Genomic DNA, 21294 nt, shown 5'->3' with positions numbered 1-21294 from the left:
CCGACCCACTCTGGGAATGACTTTAACCGATGTCCATTACCCGGAATCGACCCATTCTGGGAATTACTTGAACCGATGTCCATTACCTGGCACCAACCCACTCTGGGAATAACTCGAACCGATGTCAATTACCTGGAACCGACCCACTCTGGTAATGACTTTAACCGATGTCAATTACCTGGAACCGACCCACTCTGGGAATGACTTTAACCAAGGTCAATTACCTAGAACCGACCGAATGATAAGATTCGTGACTGTGTGATATTTTCCCATTGATATAATGTTGGTGGATATCGTCCAATTCAGTGTAGTTATAATGAAATAATTCTAAGTTAAGCCAATTAAAACTACAGCGTAGTCTACAGTCATGTGAATCGCTCATAATATTTTCTCACTTCCAACGCTTTTAGACAAAAAAAATGACATATTAAAATATTTTTTTTAACAAAATATCCTAGAGAAATAATTAATATATCGATCGCCAATTTAGTATGGAAATGTTCTATATGGTGCGATGATTGTATGAACCATGTCAGAATATGTTTGTGTTATACAAACAAGTATCCTGTCCGTTTCTACGTTTCTGAAGTCGTGAAGCTTTATATCTAGTGGATATGACAATCTCCACGTGATTCATACCAGTGAACAATTTCAGGTTTGAAAACATAAATTCCGACAAGATGGACCACTTTACCCTACATGTAGCACCACAAATAGCTTGATGATCCGACTAACGAAATCTCGAACGTTTTGTTTTACGATAAAATAAACTGGAAAGAAAATGTTGGCGTTCACGGTTGTTTTTGAACGTTATGCCATGTAGTGACATTGATCTAGGCTGTCTGACATTTATATTGACTATTCCGCGTGGCCCACTCGCTGCGTTATTGTATTGCACGCAGTAATTTGTGTTGCAGTGCTTTTCATAAGACTAAATGAAGTGGCAGCTCGTTCAATAGCATGCCCTCACTTAGTGAATAGAAGGTTCACTCTCGACATTTCTCTAAATCTCTTATTCTGCGTGATAGTGACGTCACTGACTGTGGTAAAATGAGGCAACACTGTATGCTACGGAAACGGTGCCAAACGATTGTTTTTATCAATATAGTGACAAAATATAATTTTAAAAATGTGTTTGTCTGTGGTTGTTTCCATGGGAACACACGCTTTGTTATTACCCTCATAACGGTATATCTTAATTAACGGTTATTTTAGTTAGAAAATGCTCGAAGATGTGCATTAATCAGACTAAAAATTCACAAATTCCGACGGACCCCAATAATGCTGTCCCTAACATTGAAAACTAGTCAGGAAACATTAAAAACATGCACTGAATTCAAGTGTCGGTTCCAAGCACGTGTATAATGAATGTAATATGTCATGTTGTGGTCAATGTCAGATTTAATTCAAGTAAAAAAAAAAAACAATTTCTGACTCGGTCGTTCTTTTCGGGATGTATGCTGTATGGTATACCAAGATGAACCACACTCAGGCTTGAGAACTGACTTGTGGCAATCCAAGAACATTGTAAAATAAACACACTGAATTGCATAGAGCGAAAGTCACAGTGTTCGCTACGGGATCTGTCAGCGAATGCACTAAGATAAAGTAAAATATAAATGTTTATAAGTGACCTTTAGTGCTGAAACCAGTGTGAGATACATGACATGCCACTCAACTATGCAGTGGCAATGCTAATACCTGGCATGGACAGCCTTCAAAATACTGTTTTAGACGTGTTATAATTTTAAGTATACAAAATATAGCAAATTGCTACAGATTGAAGTATAACGGGAAGTTTACGCTCCATTGCAATCACTGGAACATATCCCCTGTGCTTGATTTCGGGCTCAGTACGAGTCCTAAAAGCTGTTGTAAGACGCCGTAATAAACACGACCGGCATGCACACTTACGTAAGCAGTCGCGGTGGCCAGAGAACACAATTATTCACCCTTCTCATTGGGGGCGAGATGAAATTGCGGGGCCGTGCTCGTTTACGTCGCACCCCCCTAGACAGCCCTCAATTATCAATTTGACAGGCAGCTCAGCGGCACGTAAACGTCAGAACATTGATTGTATTCGGTGCATGTCACCGGCTTCTTGTCCTTGTGTTGTTCGCACAATTACTACATTGACAGGACACGCGAGATTTTCAGATAAGCATCCGGCGGGGGTGGACGACAGGAATAGAATTGCCATTCATTGATGACATCTTTTGTGCGGTTCGGTAAAAGCGGTGAATACAGTTTAGTATGTACCTCAGTCAGCAGTGATCATGGCGGCCAGCACGATGGCCAGCAATTCCAACGACAGAACAGTCTTATACGGTACCTTGCTACTCGTGTGTCAAGTCTGTTTTGCCCTGACTCCATCGGCGGCAGCTTTCAATATCAGTAAGTACACACCCGCTTTGGAAGCAGCAATCAGCTGATCAACATCCCACTTATGATAACATACCATTCACATGTGTTTTCATGGCTTAAAACATCGCTATATAAATTCGTCTTGTTTCGTCATCTAACTGTTACCCCTACTCAAAGTCTTGCCAAATCGTTTTACTCATGGGTTAACACACACACATAATGGACATGTGACCGGTATAGACGACGTCGATAGTCGATTTCACGCTTTAGTTGAAGATGAAGGCGGAGCCATATTCAATTACCAAAACATTGTTGAACGATCCAATGCGACCCCTTTACATTCAATATTTACTTTGACTGCTAATTCCCCCTTTGGTTGTTTGCAATGCAAACACTCGTACATACGCAAGTTAGCGATATGACCATATACCGTCCCGTTTTACAGGCAGAATTTCTTACGTCCCAACCCGTGTTATTTAGACCGTGTTTCTTAATCACTGTGGTTAATAATACCGGCGAGAAAAGATACGACGATAAGATTGGTGTATGTCATTGCCAATGGCAGCTTTCAAATTGTGAAATCGATTTTCGGTTTCATTTGACTAATATTATCTGAGTTTTTTTTATTATCGTCCAATATAATTTGTAGCTGAGGAGGAGTGGAGGAAGTCATTACGGGCAGCAAAACCGGATTGTTTTAGAGCATAAATTGACGGTAGATCGATAACAGCGAATAATGTTAGTCAATATGTAGCTTGGCACCGCGTCTTTTAATACAGCTAAACGAGGTCAAACATGGCCTATACGGGTCAATCAACCGAAGTCCTTGTTTAAAACCAATGGGTTGGTAGAACGAAGCTAGGGAGTTGCAATGCCATGGTTATTGAAGCGCGTGTCGAATCCGAGCGTGAATTGACGTTGACACTTTTGGTTAGTAATTGGATGGGCGGTCGATGGGTGGGTCAGCACTTTTCAGATTCGCTTGAATTAATTTGAATTCACCGTTCATACTCTGACTAAAACGTCGAATTGTAAGGATTTCCTTTTAACGTTCTATTGATGATGTCTGCACGCGACTTTATTTGGTTTGTGCGTCGTTGGCGATAAATTACGTGCACTTTGTGAACTATCTGTAGATAGCCGATGAATTCAAATTCAAATGTATTTAATATAATATAATATATGAACACATTCAGTAACTATACATCTGCATACGGCGTTGTGTTTATACATACCCAGTGACTGATTTCACCTCCTAAGGATAACATTCTAAACATATTCAAACATTGCGGAATTGTCAAAATAGAATACAGTCACGTGTAGGTTTACTCGTATTTATTTTACTAAATACACTTCGTCACATCGCCTGTCGCTTTTATGATGACTACGCTGCGTGCTCAAACTCAAACGTCGAATTCCACTCTTAGTATTCAGAGACATTTTAAATGTCTTCAAATCTCCTAATGATCGTGTCCAGTGATCACCCTGTTATTGTTAATATTAAAAATATTTATCTGAGCCAACTGGTTATTCATTACAAAATGAACTGCTCCAATAGTACGGATGCACTTGATACGCCGTAAATTTACATAGATTGCGAGCCCCGCGGATACTTGTACCACTTGAGAAAGAGAAACTGTTTTGTAAATTTGCTATGGTAATGATTGTAGTCCTCAACATCTAACATATTTCTTACTTTGCTGTATGCAGCGTATATACAAGAAGACTTAAACGGTAACTGCTGGCAATATATACGATATAGGGGAGGACTTGTGTACTCGCATGCGGGCTACGGAGGTTATGCCAGCAACGCAGACTGTAAGCTTACCATCACTACAGAGCACAGGAAGAGGATTCATGTGAGATTCGAGACGTTTGATCTGACAGAATCTATCAATTGCTACCAGGACGAGGTGGTGGTCTACGATGGTAAAACATTCTCTAGTCTGCTTCTCAGTGGCACTCCGTATGGACTATGCGGAAATGGTATGCCGCCACAATATACCGAAATGGTGTCCTCGGGAAATATTGTTACGGTGCGGTTTATCACCGACGGCATTGTGTCCGATAACCAGGGATTCTCTCTCATTTACACTACTTTTGTTCCCGACGAAGAACTGACAGGTAATTTTCTTAGATCTATTTTTATCGCTTCATATGCCCTGGCTCTATGTAAGACGGGCGCTTCATTCTTGAAATTGTGGTTATATCTTAGACTAATCCATTCATTTTTATTTCCTTACCGTGTCACCATGTAGACACTGTCCCTCTATGATCTAGACTATGAACTGAGTGCACGCATTCAATTGCAGACAATAGTAGAGGGACAGAGAAGGTGGTCAATTTGCATGTTTTCACAACATGTATTGGCATTCATTTGGCTAAAGGGTGTGCTAAAACGTTAACAAAGGGCTTAGAATGGTAACGATGGGGTGCAAAGCCTGTCACACATTCTTCGCTCAATTCTCAAAGACACATGGAGAGCGTCGAAGAAAGACCAAATTATCCGGGTGTATGCCTGAACACAATAGCTAAATAAATAGAGGCTTTCTTATGAAAAGATGGCTACAGTTAGGCGATCTATGGATAAAAGCGGTTTAGTCAATGCATGACAAAATAATTACTCCTCCTTGTTATCAGATGAGCACAAATAAAATAAGTTTCAAATGGTGTTCCATTCATCGTGTTTTAATTTGCGAACCAGTTACGACAATTCCTTTTCAACTATGGAGGCCGCGACATGTTGAGGAGTCCAGCAACGTTACAATAACAGAACGTCCAGAGTCATGCAGTGCACCAATCTAACACACAACCACAAGAGACCGTTAAACACACCAGTATTGCTATATACAGTATGTGTAGTTTTTAAGTAGGAATTCCTGCGTCAACATTTTTGTATGTACCATATTTATGCGTTATGGGTGGTACTTTGTTTGATTTGGGCCATTCGCCACCGGGTAGCGAAGATCGTTGAGTACCGCTACGCCGGCAACCAATTGCGGTTATTATATTGCTTGGCAATGCGTTCTAATATAAAGCGACATGCACTGGGGAAAAGTGCACAGTGTTTGACGGCAGATGTCGCAGTGAATTGAAAACCGGTCGGCTATGTCACGAGACTGACATTCAATTGAAGTCACGCATGTCTCTGATCGCCGACCTCGCATGCTCTAGCCACTCTTCATTAATTTATCATAATTTCCCTTATTCAGTTAAACAAAAAATAGACATCTCCGCCAGCTGAGCGCGTTCACACACACATATATATAGTATCGCCCCATTATGCGGAGGAGTGTCCTATTTATTTTTAAATCAAGCAAAATAATACTGTTAATTATTACCGGTTTATATTATAGTCAAGCAGTATTTAAAGATGAACAAACTCTTGGAACGGATTTTACAAATTTATGTTCGCCATGTTTTCGATGTCCCAGTCTATAACATACTAAGATGCAACATTTGGATTTAATTTGAGGCATACATTACTAGTAGATTCCAGTTTCTGCCTAATTGGCAAATTAAATATACGCCTATCTAAATATGTCGTATGTACTTTACAATGTGTTATTAGTAGGATATTTTTGAATCAAATTCTCTATATTATTTTGACCTACGAGCAGAGCCGTAGCCGTGATAATTACAAATTTACACAATTAGCCACTATGCCCCAATGTTGCCATATTGTAATTTCTGAAGGACATGCCATCTGATAATCCATGTTTTGCCCAATTGACAAGAGATGCAACGCAATATTTATATATAGAGATTTGTAAATTATATCTCCAATATTGTATTCCGATTTGGAGACAATGAAGGCAGTTAGATTGGATTGCGACTGTTCCATATTTAAAACGATATACATATTGTGGACATTTGCTATTTTGTACGTATTAATGTAAGACAATATACGCAGTGGGGGCTATACATTTCAATGTGCGCACATCAAACATGTCAAAACATGACCTAGCTTGTTGTGATTGGTTCTCTCATGTACATCCCCCATGATGCAACACTATGACGGCTCGTCACCACACTGGTAAATACACGTATCATATACGTTTGAAACCTCTGACACACTCCTCGATAAGAAATGAAAAAAAAAAAAGCATTTTGTAACTGTTTTCAAAAGAACCATGCATCGTAATTGTCATCACAGTTGTCAAAAACAGCGAAGATAATATTGAATATGCAGGCATTGTCACACGCCATCGTTTGACAGGATATACATTTCAGACAACATTAAGGGAATCCTTATAACTGCGCGCAAGGTATTGTCTGACCTTGACCGGGCTACTATGATAGATTTTCAAATGCAAATGGAGAGGTTGACAATATAGCGCTTTGCGTGCATGAAACAAAATATAGTTAGTAAATTTGGATTTTCCTTGTTGTAATGATGTTCGTCTCTATTGGAATTTAGACATCTGATAGACACATGCAATCTTTGTCATTGATCAAATGAACAACAGTTATTATTTCCAAATCATAAAATAATGTCGGCTAATAAGTAGATTATAATAGCTTTTATTTATACAAATAATATAATTATAATATTAATATAGTATGGAAACGTTTGATATTATTTGAGAACGAGGGTGAAAGTCAAAAGTTCACGTATTATTACAGTAAAAATAGCAACTGGAAGACAGCTTCCTGAAAGATAAGATTTGATAGATCTGTGAATTTTTATTTCAGTTGACAAACGAATGTTACTTTTGTTTGTTCAAAACACATGATTACGATTGTACATACAGTATGACTGTTTAGAGGACGATACATGGGTTGATGTAATCGTTTAGTTATCTCTTGTTCTTTGCAGGTGAAGATTCAGACTGTTTCATGTGCACTGACGGATCGATGTGCATTGATAACAGCTTAGTTTGTGATGGACTGGAAAACTGCCTTGATTCTAGTGACGAAGAGTACGCACTTTGCTTCGGTAAGATTGTCTTGTCTACATCGTCTATAGACAACATATATCAGTCAGATTGTTCTTTTTTATACTAATGTGACATCGATATTCATAGTCAGTCAGTCTGTCGTCTCCGGATTACTGAAGGCGAAAATAGCACGACTACTTTTTTTGTTGTTGGGCTAGCAACAAGACTAGTAATAATAATTATTTGTTCACATTTCTCCTGACTCATCCCCGGAAAACGAGGGTGATAATATGATTGTGCAAGTAGTGACAAGTTCATTGAACTTTTTCTGATGATGTGTCATCATTAATCACAGTGAAAGCAAAAACGACACAAGGCTGAAAAGTTAAAATCAGTTGAGGAGAGTTAGAATTATATGACAAAATTGATTTGTACATCATGAAAAGATTACTGTAAAATGACTAATTTTCACTGGGTTTAAATTTCACTGATTTCACGCATTTTCCAGTCAGCGAAATAAGTAAAATTAAAACCCAGTGAATAATTAACCCTTTTACAGTATGTGATTTAAGATGAGCGTTTTTGTGATGGTCACAACAAAGATTACGTTGGTTTTATTTTCTCTATGCTTGCCAATTTTTCAGAATCTCCCAGATTGAATAAATAAATATATATAGATATATACATCATATATTTATATAAATATAAATGGATGAATGAGGAATTAATTAATGTTATTCTCAATCCGATATATCATTGGATGGCGTAACACTGATGATGGACACATAATCACAATCTATGAGACATTATGTATTGTACGTTTTACTCATCGAATTAAACTTTCTTGTAAAGCTTAATTATAGATACTATTCAATTAAACGTACTGCATAGCCAGAAGCGTCGCCATAGGTGTCTGTTGGCTAACTATAATATGCACTGTCTCTTTCCATCAGAGCACATGACTTATCTGTCACTGCAATATGCCAGTCATATCGCGTAACTTGTCATTCGCCGTCAGGGTCCGCTATTGGAAGTCATGGCATGGCATGGTGTTGTTTTCACACACACGTAGATGCCGTGCAGATAGTAGAATAGAGAGAAGTTAAACATAATTCTGCAAAACTATAGCCATTTATTTAATTAGATTTTAAACTTATTTCAACAGATGATCCAAATGATGACAGTTATTCGTCGTTTACGTGGTTGACGTGGATGGGAACTATATTCGGTGTTGTTGTAGCATTTGCAGTAGTCCTAATTGTGGCCATCGCCGTTATCGTCTATTGTTGCTGTCGAAGCGCCAATCGACGTTCCAGAAACAATCAGTGTCAGTACAATAACAACATGAACGGTGCTGCACACGGTCCAGGTTACGCGACACAGATGCACCATAATGGTCGTTCTGGTGGTTACATTGCTCCCCCGTCATCTAGATACGGTCCATCGCAGGTGACGTCTGGATACGCGTCCTCAGAAGATGGTTACTTTGGCAACAATTCAGTCACCTACCACGCAGGACACCACCAGACAATGGTAGCGTTACCGCCAAACGCGTAGCATTCAATAAGCGCACTTATTTAGGAGGAGTATACTTATTCATTCGTTCACTGTTTTTGCTGCTTCAGCTGAGCGGGGAATACAACCAGATCTCTTACAAGAGATTTGTTGAATGCGGTGAACAACAATTACCATCTAACAGATGAAGCTGTGTTCAACCAAGACACCGACACGACGGATGGGACAATCCGCGATATGATGCCTATTATTGAAAACAGTGGCTTCCAGTTATCATATTTTTTGCACATACTATTCTCATGTGTTAGCTTCGCTTGCGAACGCTTAGTTTAATTGATTGCAATGTATTTGAGTCAGTCCTTATGACTATCATTACTGAATCAATTTCGTTTTTCGATGTAGCCATTCTCGTGCGCGTTTTCACAGGAACGCCTGTTTAGAAATCGCAGATTATTAACGCGTTCTAAATGGAAATATTTACGCTGGTCATGCACTAATTGATTTAGATTAAGTTAAAAAGTGATTATCCTTTTATTTTCGAAACCTATTGAGAAATACTATCCCACCCGCTTCTACTTATTGCATATTCTTGTCAGCGTAATATGTTGAAAGCCATGTTTTCATGCAAGTAGACAGTGGTTTCAGAACAACGTCAAGGCGCGTTAAATGTTTGGGTGCTTTGTGGAACAGTGGACACTGTGCTAGTAGTTTATGTCCAATATAAAAAAAGAATTCATATATATATACGACAACTTCCAGATGTTCGTTGGTCAAGTTATCAATAATCTTCTAAACTAGTGAGTGTTTTACGCTTCAAAATTGATAAAACTGAAAACGAAAAGCTATAAAAGAAATATTTCTGAATATAAAATTTCAATGGTATTATTACTTGATTGTATTGGCAACGCATGTTTAAGCACACCATTGCTTGATTTCGAAATTACATTTAGCTCTAAACTGGAATTTGATATTCCAAGTACACTTTGTGTAAATCACGAAGTAAAAAGAGTATTCAGCTTTAGTCCGACTGCTGTATAACAGTCTGTCGTCCAACATGTGATCAGTGTGTGCGTGCGTGCGTGCGTGTGTGCGTGCGTGGGTGTGTGTGCATGTGTGTGTGTTTGTTTGTTTGTTGTACACATCCTAACAATAGAAGCACTATTGAGTATATTACAAAATATTAAAATAGTAATATTTAACTATGAAAAGATATAATATATATTTAAGTGGCCCCCACATATAGATATCATATTTAGACATGTGTCTACCATACCTTATATGTTGTGTTGTTGTATAGGTGGACCGTCCACCCAATGTGTACACTGCAGGACTTAAAGCAGTCGGGGATAGGATGCGAGGCTAAGCCGTGTCCAGGTGACAGAGACGGGTGCATTTGTTTAATAGTGCATATTTTTTTATTTAACCGAGATTCAAAGCTGTACAGATTTAATATTATCTTGGTCGAGGGAGTTTCTAAAATAAATACAATTTTTCTCATATTCTTTGAGTTGTGTGCGTATATTCATTGTAGTTCCTCGAGACGCCGATGTGGTAAGTTTTCTTACAAACTCAACTAATCATTGGCGATCCGCTCCGCTAGGATTGCCCTTATAATCACTTTTGTCGTTTTGTGTGTCTGTGTGTGTACATTTCCAGTGTTTTCACGTATGATTTCTTCTGTGATTTTTTTGGCTTGGCCGATTTCTTTCAAACTTGGCAGGTAGGTCACACCTTCACCCTAGTTATAAGGAAAAATCTGAAAAAAATTTTGGCCCACCATTGCCATAGCAACAGCCAAAAAACTGATTTTTGAATAGCTTCGCGCCAAATGTATCTCCTCCTACAAATTTGGGATAAAACACTTCAGACATAGCTCATTCTACTCAGCTTGAGTGTGGGCACAAAGTTACTATTTGAATTTTTGATATCTGTTTTCATTACCGAGAAATTTGACCCTAAAGTTGGGGTAACTTTTCACCAGCAACGGCTTTTAACTCCTCTGTGATTGTTTCGGCTCGGCCGGTTTTGTTCATACTTCACAGGTAGGTCGTGCCGTCACTAATTGGAAAACAATCCTGGCCCACCATTGCCATTGCAACATCCAAAAACTGATTTTTGAATACTTTCGCCCCAAATGTATTACCTCCTACCAGTTTTATCGGTGTCGCTGGGTGTATATGATAAAGGGAAGTTGTGCAACCAAATTTGCCGAGTTCGCAGTTTTTCGCCAATAAAAAAATAACTAAGGCAACAACTCACGGTTTTTCAGCATTTTTGTAATAAAGACATTATTCTCCATCAATAATCCGCCCAAAACAGGAACATTTCTACTAATTCTTGTGTTTTTTCGACGTTTTTCGAAAAACCTGCGATTAGGCTGTGAAAGTAGAACATTCCGGAGGGGGCGAAATGGAAGAGCCATATTTAACGCGTAAAAATAGAACGCGTATTTTGACCTCTATGCGGTCGTCGCCAAAGAGCCCCGCGTCCATCGCCTGGCAATGCTCTTCCGTTTCACCAGTTGCGTTTTTTTGACTAAAATTTGGGCAGTACTGTCCACAGGCGCTCGGAATGTTTCTTGGCTAATAAAAAATGACCTAATATAATATAATATGAGTAGTAGGGGAATGTACCGGCGACTGACTAACTATGCCGATCACACTTTAGGTCATTTTTTTATTAGCCAAGAAACGTTCCGAGCGCCTGTGGTACTGTCAGTCACGAAAATTGATGAATAAATTAATACACATAAAATATGAATCACGGGCTAATTCAATAGTCACCGAAGGCTACAGCCCAGTAGTCCGAAGGTCCACGAGGCCGAAGGTTCACGAGACCGAAGGTTCACGAGACCGAAGGTCCACGAGACCGAACATTCGAAAAAAAAAATCATAGACATTGGAGTCAGGTGCGAAAATGTGTCTTCGTATCGACTGTGTAGCCTCACTACGTACATTACCTTTGACGTCTAAACTATATAAGCTAATAAAGATAAACCAGGGACGTTATTCACATTCATGGATAAACACAACACATGCAGTTTAAACTCTTTTCGAGCGATTAAAAATCGTCTAGAATATAAACTCCTATATATTTAGAACGATGCATGTGGCAGCTCACCACCCCAACTGCAACGTAACTGCCTATAATTTTTTTTTTCGATGGATAAATATCGTCTAGAACATTCCATCTATTTTGTTACGTTTATTTTTTGTTTGAAATACTTTAAAGAGGGTGTCTTTAAAACAAAGATCGAAGACCCCCCCCCCCTAAATCGCGACTTTATACACAACTGAAGTCGAGGTTCAAAGGGAAATTGGAATTTTACGCACACAAAAGTCTCCAAAGAAACATGTTTTAGTATTGCTATCTACGTATCTATCAACACAAAGACCTAAAAAGAAATCTCGATTTTACACCATGAATGCCGCCAATATGAATATATTAGTACTGTTATGTCCGTATCTACCAACTACGCACTAATTAAAATAAACTCTACGAAAAATGGTTCATATTAGCGAGTTATCACAGGGTCTTCGTTCTAAAGATTACCCCACCCAATCTGTAAAACGAAGACCTAAACGGAAATCTCGATTTTACACACATGAATTAGTTCGTAATATATATTGAGACATTTGTGTGTGTAAAATCCCAATTTCCCTTTAAACCTAGACCTCAGTTGTGTGTATAATGTCGCGATTTAGGGGGAGGGGGTCTTCCATCTTCGGTCTTCGTTTTAAAGACACCCACTTTAAAGTTTGCAGAGTTTTTAAGCAGCATATACTGAGTTATATGAGTGATGTTTGTCATTCTGAATGTGTGCGGATAACGAGATATCGGCCCGTCGTTAATGCATACATTATTATATATTTGCTATATTTATCTCAAGTTTAACATTTGTGACTCTATGTCCTCTGGTGAAGCGTGAAATGTTCGTTTTATTTGTCGAGAATATCGATAGTCCACATCTTTACTCGTTTGTGATTTTTGAAAATGCTGGACATCACGTTATTCGCATACATATCTCCAGAATGCGACACTCAATCTAATTTGATTTACCTATACATATAGGTAATTCCTTTAGCACAGGCGCACTAAATGTTTTGCCTTTTTCCGCGAACGTCTCGGAATACTTCTAAGATCGCTACACAAAGTGCACTGTTATTTCACGATGAGCCATATAATATTGATATCTTGAGGAATGCATAATGAAAGGAAGATTATTTAAAATGCTAAACAATGCTCACAGTTATCCATATTGCCTCTTTAATTTAATTTTTCAATGACCTTTTCGAGTTTTATTGATGTTAAGAGTGTTAACATTACAAAATAGCATGATGAAACACGCACAATCTACAGGCGTATTTATTAGTAATAGGTGCATTTTATGCAAGTCGTTATACTTAAATTTGTCTAGCTGATTTTTATTTTTAGTATTCTATCCAAATCTGTCCATTTCTTTAATTGTGGCGTTTTTTATGTTTGATAATGGAAATATTTTCTAAATATATTTCACAAAGTCGGGATAGGTCGAATATAATTATGGTGAGCGAAACGTCAAGTGGGAAGAACTTGAGTCATACATAAATACTTTTGTCATATGAGGTTTGGGAACTAATGATGATTTGACATATAAACAAGTTAAGAAAAATCTGCAGAAACCCGTGCCGAAAAAATTATTTTGCTCAACTTTACGTGAAATATAAAACAAATTGGAGGCAAATCTACCATAACCCCAGAGTGTATTATATAACCATCTGCATTTAGCTCGGTAATATTATATTACCAACTATAGAGCAATGTTCAGTATGAACAAATTAAATGTTTCTTTATTAATTAAGTAAACACTAATTACTATCTGTTGCAATGAGCTACAGTTTATGTTTAAACGCGTTTGTAAGTATTTATAAACATTGGTGTCTTGTTTTCATTCAAATCCTAATGGGTAGTTGTGATTGGCCCAGAGCAATGCCCACCGATGCGCACGCATACTTCAATCATGCACGCCCACTTAATTTGAAATGCATTCGGAGGGTGATTGGCTGACTCGACGTGACTCATGACTCTATTTATGAAGACTGAACTATACTATCCCCGGATTGGTCAATCGGTATTCTACAGCGATTTTGAATTTACCTTTGAATAACTATTTTGTCAGCATCAGTAGGAGTGGCGGCTAAGTATAAATCTGAACCTGTTTTTGTCAGTTATCTTTACCATGTGCATTTGACCAATGCGGAGTGATAAGTTACCACATTCAGCGGCTACGTTTTGGTTGAAAATAACCAAATTGTAACACAAATGTATGAATCATGCTTATTTAAATAGACAGTCGCATGTAAAAAATGATTGAATACTCATGGACTACTTTTAATTGGCCCATCAATTCGTAGCATGCGATCTTACACACATCAGGTGACATATTGAAAGGTCGACGTCAGAAATATTGTCACCTTGCTTCATTTATGGTGGTATTTTACGCAAATACTAGTTTAACTTGTTTCTTTTCAACCGAAACGTAGCCGCTGAATGTGGTAACATATCACCCCGCATTGGTCAAATGCACATGGTAAAGATAGCTGTTAAAAACAGGTTTAGATTTATACTTAGCCGTCACTCCTACTGATGCTGACAAAGTAGTTAATCAAAGGTAAGATTATATAAAAAATATTCTCACCTATATGATTGTTTTAAAAATACGCGAGAAAGAAAAGTACACATATTTGTCGAATTTACATTAACTTGATGCAAGCATATTTTATTTAACGGCTGTTTATTGCATAAAATGCATAACGATGTTATTAAAAAATGCGTAGACTTTTTGTATTACAAAACGCATAACGATGTTACTAGTATTACAAAATGCGTAGACTTTTTGTATTACAAAATGCATAACGATGTTATTACAAAATGCGTAGACGGTGATTACAAAACGCATAGACTTTTATTATTACAAAACGCATCGAAAGGTATTACAAAATACGTTTTTTATTACGAAATGCGTCAAAATTATTACAAAACGCGTCGTTATTACAAATTACCGCAGCACAGACATGTTATGATACATGTGGTATATAAACATTCTAGGACTTTATTTATCAAGACCTGGGACATTTTATAGGAACCGTCTTTACCCCCAAAACACTTCACTTTTACTATCACAAATGCCACAACCATGGTTCGAACTCAGGATATTGATTCGCAATACTGTCCACTTAACTGATCAGCTATGCACGAATTCGATAAAATGCTTCCTTTTGTTATGGCATTTCTATAACACCCAACATTTGAAAATTCATGAGATAAATATAGTAGCGTTTTTCTAGCTACGTATTTTAGGCGAATCCCTTAGTTTGCTCAGTTTTAAGTATGAAAAAGACCTCGTACACGGGCTTTCTGAGATAAAAGTCCTTCCCGCAATAAAATGTTTCGGCCTGCGGCCATTTTATTTTTGGTTCGAACTTTATATTCCAGAAAAGCCCTTCTATTCAGTCTTTATCTTATACATGATGCATAAGCGGCCCTGCACGTACTCACTTACAGCCGTACTGGATGTTTTTAATCACAATTTTCTCCAAGAACATCGCCCGGCGCGTATACTACGCGATATAGCACAGGATAACGACATATACGAACGAGCAATGCTTTACTGCTATTACCAACAATATTTCTGTGTAAATTTGAAGGTGACAAATTTCAAATACAACCTATTATTTTGGCTTTTTTGATACACCGAGGAGCGGTATAAATTCTAATTATTTAGAATCAATGTAATATACGTGTATTTATTATATATAAATGTATATAAGTTCTACGATAATTGTACCATTATTTCCAAATAATTTGCTTGTGAAAACTCATAATAAACAAATAAAAGTTTGTTATATTTATTGTATATATAGTTATGTTAACTCATACAAATATATACGATGGTTCCAAGATACCTTTATAACAACCTCACATCATGGCAAAAATGGAAAACAAATCCTGCACAGAAAACAATTCTGCAGAAAATCCAAACTGAAAAAAAACACACAGAAAGAATTACATAAATCCGCGCAGAAGAAAATTTGGGGCTCAGCGCTGCGCAAATCGAAAACATTTTTTGCGCAGATTCTCTGCCATCATCTCCCACAGAATTTCTAATGGTAGACCCCTTAAATAATCGCATTATCTATTTTCGGTCTCGTGAACCTTCGGACTTGTGAACCTTCGGTCTTGTGAACCTTCGGTCTCGTGAACCTTCGGACAACTGGGATGTCCCCGTCACCGAACACTCCACTGTGGCAAGATAGTAGCGTACTGTATATTTGACCCAGATTTGACAAGCGTGGTACAGTTTTTTGCGCGTGTCCGTAATAACGCGCACAAAGGATTGTGGGACAGAGTCCTTTATTTGCTGGCATTCTTGACTTTTGACTGCAGTTCTTTTTTTATATTTTAGAGTAAATGCTTCTGATATGCTCTTAGGTTTCTTAATATCCGTCTGAAATTCTGGACTGTGGTCATATTTTTCGATTAGGAGTCGTATATTTAAATAACTCACCGTGACTAATGTTTTGCATTATGAAGTATATTATTATGAAGGTCAACACACTGTACTTTAGGTAAATATTTACCATCTCGTTATTTCATTATTTCGCTTTCCAGCATTTACAGGAAACGCTTCATTCTAGAAAATGCTATCGCAAAACGGTTGGAAATAATAAATGTAACAGCAGAATACGTTCTAGCACAGTCACTCTACGAGGAGAGTGAATGTGGTTCTAGTAATAAACTTAGTGACTTCTAAAGCCTGAATGGTGTTTGCGAACTTCGTATTAGTTATAAACCGACGTTAGCTGCACGTTTATGTCACACCATGGAAACAGCCAAAAAGATGGTGCTTGTTTTTGAGCGGAGCGGATCGCCAACCAGCCTACTGGCTTGTTTTCATTTATTATTATTTTTGACGATCCGCTCTCAGCTAGGATAGCCTTTATAAACACTACGTCCGTCCACATGTCTGTCTGCCCACGCTTCTGGTTTTTTTTGGTTGGGCCAATTACGTTCAAATTTAACAGGCAGGTCACACTTGAAAACAAATCTTGACTCGCCGTTGTCATGGCAACATTCGGTAAATCTGACACGTCTCATTCTATTCTGCTCGAGTGCATGCCCAATTTTAGTATTTGGGTTTTTGATATCTTTCATCCTTGTCAAGAAATTTGACCTGGTTGAGGTAACATTTTCCTCAGAGAAACGCTTTTTAACTTTTTGGTGATTTTGTTCAAACTTGACAGGTAGATCAAACCTGCAGGTGGAAAATTTGGTGGAAAAAATCCTGTCATACCGTTGCTATGGTAACACCTATAAACCTGAATTTGTGGCGGTAGCTTCGCACAAAACAAGTCTCTGAGTAAAAAAAACAACCATAACTCATTCAACATTGCTTGAACAAAGTCCCTCTATGGCTGTGACTTTAGTATGTGCCCAAAGTTACTATTTAGTTTTTGAGTTGAGGCCAGTGCTTCCACTGGGTTGTCACTGTGCATTATTTGAAACTTAATTGATAAATATTGATCTTGTCGTCGTACCAACTCACGCCCAAAAACCCAGCAACCTTCAGCCGTTCAAGAGGGGAATATACGCATGCGCAAACTACTTTTCTGGGTTCTGGGCATGTTCTAGGCCCATGCCTCATTTGACGCACATATTTACACTTGGACCAAACCATTTTCTCGTCTTGGATGTGTTTTTTTTCATTTTCTGTTATTTTTGTTCATGACTGGATAGAAAAAAAATGAACTACAAGATTTTTTTGGACTTCATTAAAAAATAAAATCGTTTTTGTAGGATGGAAACTTTTTGAGGTCAAACCCTCCACCCCCAAACTAAAGCAAATAAGTTTTTATTCGACATCGATCTTTTGACGTCGTCCCTTACCAAATTACCATAATACAAAATTTCTGAATCACACAATATTTCAACTCTTAGTTCGTCAAGCGTTGAAATGTTCAATTCCAAAAAGCATTCAACTTTACCGAGTCGTGGAGTTGATTGAGTCCATCGAGTATTTCAGTCTAACAAGCAAGTTCATTAAGCAATTTTCTGAAGTCTGTCCAATGTCAGGCCTAGCAGAGGTTCACCTATAAACCGCGATTTGCGATTTATTAATATTTACTCGAAGTTTGTGTAGCTTTGGATCATAGAATGGGTAATGCATGGTAACCTGTGCCATGCCTCTGCCTTTGCAATTTATTTTAAAATCTGAAATTGTAAATCGCGAATCGTAGTTTAGTAGTGGCCCTAACATAGCATTTCAGTCTACCGGCTTGTACGTATTAACTTTTCTGTATTTTTTTTGTCTGGACCGGTTTTGTTCAAACTTGATAAGCTGGTCCCACCTGCAGTCTAGTAAGGAGACAACATTTGACAATGATTTGCGTCTCCCGGCGGATCACCAATCAGCTCATTTTTATTATTTTCTTGTCCTGGGACCAGTACGGATCAAATACACTAACACACGAACGCTTGATGATGGCCGATATTTTACATGCGTTAGTAACAATAAATTGATACGTACACTGAAGTTATTTAAATTGTCACATGAGCGTTAAAGTGATTCCTAAATCATCACAACCACTCACTCTATAGTCTACAAATATTTCAGAGCCTTATCATAAATGGAAAATACTTAAAACAGTGGTTTAAATTAATTAACAATCCATATTGTTGTGATGACTAAATTTGCATATTCTCCTGTTTTTTAAATAATTAATAAAACACTCTATCAAGTATGAAGTAATTTTAGAACATCTGTGAATGCTTACCAATCATATAATATTTACTGTGATGTCAAAACATCGATCACAGATGATTTTTAACCATTTCAAACATCAATGCATCAATTCGGCTATTCTTGTATTTTACTTTTTTCGTACATTGTAGATGTAGTATATGTGAATAATACTTGGACGGTGACTTTTGTTAAATTTACGTAATCATACTAAATATTTCACAATTTGAATGTAAAAACGAACAAAATATTCTGCTGAAAATGCAAAAATATATATTTAAAGAAAAAAAATACATCAAATCAATGTGACTATTTTGTTACTCATGTTTTATTCTACATTTTCAGAAAAAAAATGTATTATTCATTTTGTTTTTTACACAGTACTCATAACATCGGCTATTAATTAGTGTAAATTATTACCATTTATGAAGTATACCGTTTGATATGATTTAAACACGTTTTCTATAAAAAAAATAAGTGTGAATTGTACTTCCTGAAAACCTCTACTACATCCTTGAGCGGCAAACATGAGTGTGTGCCAGGCTAGTGTTCAGGGAGAATGATGACCTGACATTATTTGCTATCACTATGGTAACTTAATTCATAGTTTATCTGACATACTATTATGCTATAAATATGTGAATGGTCTGCAATGTGTTATACATGGTTGGCGTCATTCTGCATAAATAATCTCACCTGTCCACTCCATACAATGTGTTATACGTGGTTGGCGTCATTCTGCATAAATAATCTCACCTGTCCACTCCATACAATGTGTTGTATATGGTTGGCGTCATTCTGCATAAATAATCTCACCTGTCCACTACATACAATGTGTTATACGTGGTTGGCGTCATTCTGCATAAATAATCTCACCTGTCCACTCCATACAATGTGTTATATGTGGTTGGCGTCATTCTGCATAAATAATCTCACCTGTCCACTCCATACAATGTGTTATATGTGGTTGGCGTCATTCTGCATAAATAATCTCACCTGTCCACTCCATACAATGTGTTATATGTGGTTGGCGTCATTCTGCATAAATAATCTCACCTGTCCACTCCATACAATGTGTTATATGTGGTTGGCGTCATTCTGCATACATAATCTCACCTGTCCACTCCATACAATGTGTTATACGTGGTTGGCGTCATTCTGCATAAATAATCTCACCTGTCCACTCCATACAATGTGTTATACGTGGTTGGCGTCATTCTGCATAAATAATCTCACCTGTCCACTCCATACAATGTGTTATACGTGGTTGGCGTCATTCTGCATAAATAATCTCACCTGTCCACTCCATACAATGTGTTATACGTGGTTGGCGTCATTCTGCATAAATAATCTCACCTGTCCACTCCATACAATGTGTTGTATATGGTTGGCGTCATTCTGCATAAATAATCTCACCTGTCCACTCCATACAATGTGTTATACGTGGTTGGCGTCATTCTGCATAAATAATCTCACCTGTCCACTCCATACAATGTGTTATATGTGGTTGGCGTGATTCTGCATAAATAATCTCACCTGTCCACTCCATACAATGTGTTATACGTGGTTGGCGTCATTCTGCATAAATAATCTCACCTGTCCACTCCATACAATGTGTTATACGTGGTTGGCGTCATTCTGCATAAATAATCTCACCTGTCCACTCCATACAATGTGTTATATGTGGTTGGCATCATTCTGCATAAATAATCTCACCTGTCCACTCCATACAATGTGTTGTATGTGGTTGGCGTGATTCTGCATAAATAATCTCACCTGTCCACTCCATACAATGTGTTATACGTGGTTGGCGTCATTCTGCATAAATAATCTCACCTGTCCACTCCATACAATGTGTTATACGTGGTTGGCGTCATTCTGCATAAATAATCTCACCTGTCCACTCCATACAATGTGTTATACGTGGTTGGCGTCATTCTGCATAAATAATCTCACCTGTCCACTCCATACAATGTGTTATACGTGGTTGGCGTCATTCTGCATAAATAATCTCACCTGTCCACTCCATACAATGTGTTATACGTGGTTGGCGTCATTCTGCATAAATAATCTCACCTGTCCACTCCATACAATGTGTTATACGTGGCTGGCGTCATTCTGCATAAATAATCTCACCTGTCCACTCCATACAATGTGTTATACGTGGTTGGCGTCATTCTGCATAAATAATCTCACCTGTCCACTCCATACAATGTGTTATATGTGGTTCGCGTCATTCTGCATAAATAATCTCACCTGTCCACTCCATACAATGTGTTATACGTGGTTGGCGTCATTCTGCATAAATAATCTCACCTGTCCACTCCATACAATGTGTTATACGTGGTTGGCGTCATTCTGCATAAATAATCTCACCTGTCCACTCCATACAATGTGTTATACGTGGTTGGCGTCATTCTGCATAAATAATCTCATCTGTCCACTCCATACAATGTGTTATACGTGGTTGGCGTCATTCTGCATAAATAATCTCACCTGTCCACTCCATACAATGTGTTATACGTGGTTGGCGTCATTCTGCATAAATAATCTCACCTGTCCACTCCATACAATGTGTTATACGTGGTTGGCGTCATTCTGCATAAATAATCTCACCTGTCCACTCCATACAATGTATTATACGTGGTTGGCGTCATTCTGCATAAATAATCTCACCTGTCCACTCCATACAATGTGTTATATGTGGTTGGCGTCATTCTGCATAAATAATCTCACCTGTCCACTCCATACAATGTG

General features: G+C 37.8%; 1 protein-coding gene across 1 annotated transcript; it reads left to right on the top strand.

Annotated features, from left to right (window-relative positions):
- Window positions 1–2245: 2245 nt before the first annotated feature.
- On the top strand, window positions 2246–9511 carry LOC100377643 (uncharacterized). The gene is made up of 4 exons (XM_002739494.4): window positions 2246–2394; window positions 4075–4488; window positions 7184–7303; window positions 8410–9511. The coding sequence occupies exons 1-4, from the start codon at window positions 2277–2279 to the stop codon at window positions 8799–8801; spliced, it is 1044 nt and encodes a 347-aa protein (XP_002739540.1). The 5' UTR covers window positions 2246–2276; the 3' UTR covers window positions 8802–9511.
- The last annotated feature ends 11783 nt before the right edge of the window (window positions 9512–21294 follow it).

This window comes from Saccoglossus kowalevskii, chromosome 6 (genome assembly GCF_978046115.1).
Source record: "Saccoglossus kowalevskii chromosome 6, keSacKowa6.1, whole genome shotgun sequence".
NCBI lineage: Eukaryota > Metazoa > Hemichordata > Enteropneusta > Harrimaniidae > Saccoglossus > Saccoglossus kowalevskii.
This window is presented reverse-complemented; position numbering and strand designations above follow the sequence as displayed.

Bases quoted from the DNA above. Each gene is read 5' to 3' on its own strand.
- LOC100377643 (XM_002739494.4), top strand. From the start codon at position 2,277: ATGGCGGCCAGCACGATGGCCAGCAATTCCAACGACAGAACAGTCTTA. The intron at 2,395-4,074 runs GTAAGTACACAC...TGCTGTATGCAG, and splicing joins GGCGGCAGCTTTCAATATCA to CGTATATACAAGAAGACTTA. The intron at 7,304-8,409 runs GTAAGATTGTCT...TTATTTCAACAG, and splicing joins AGAGTACGCACTTTGCTTCG to ATGATCCAAATGATGACAGT.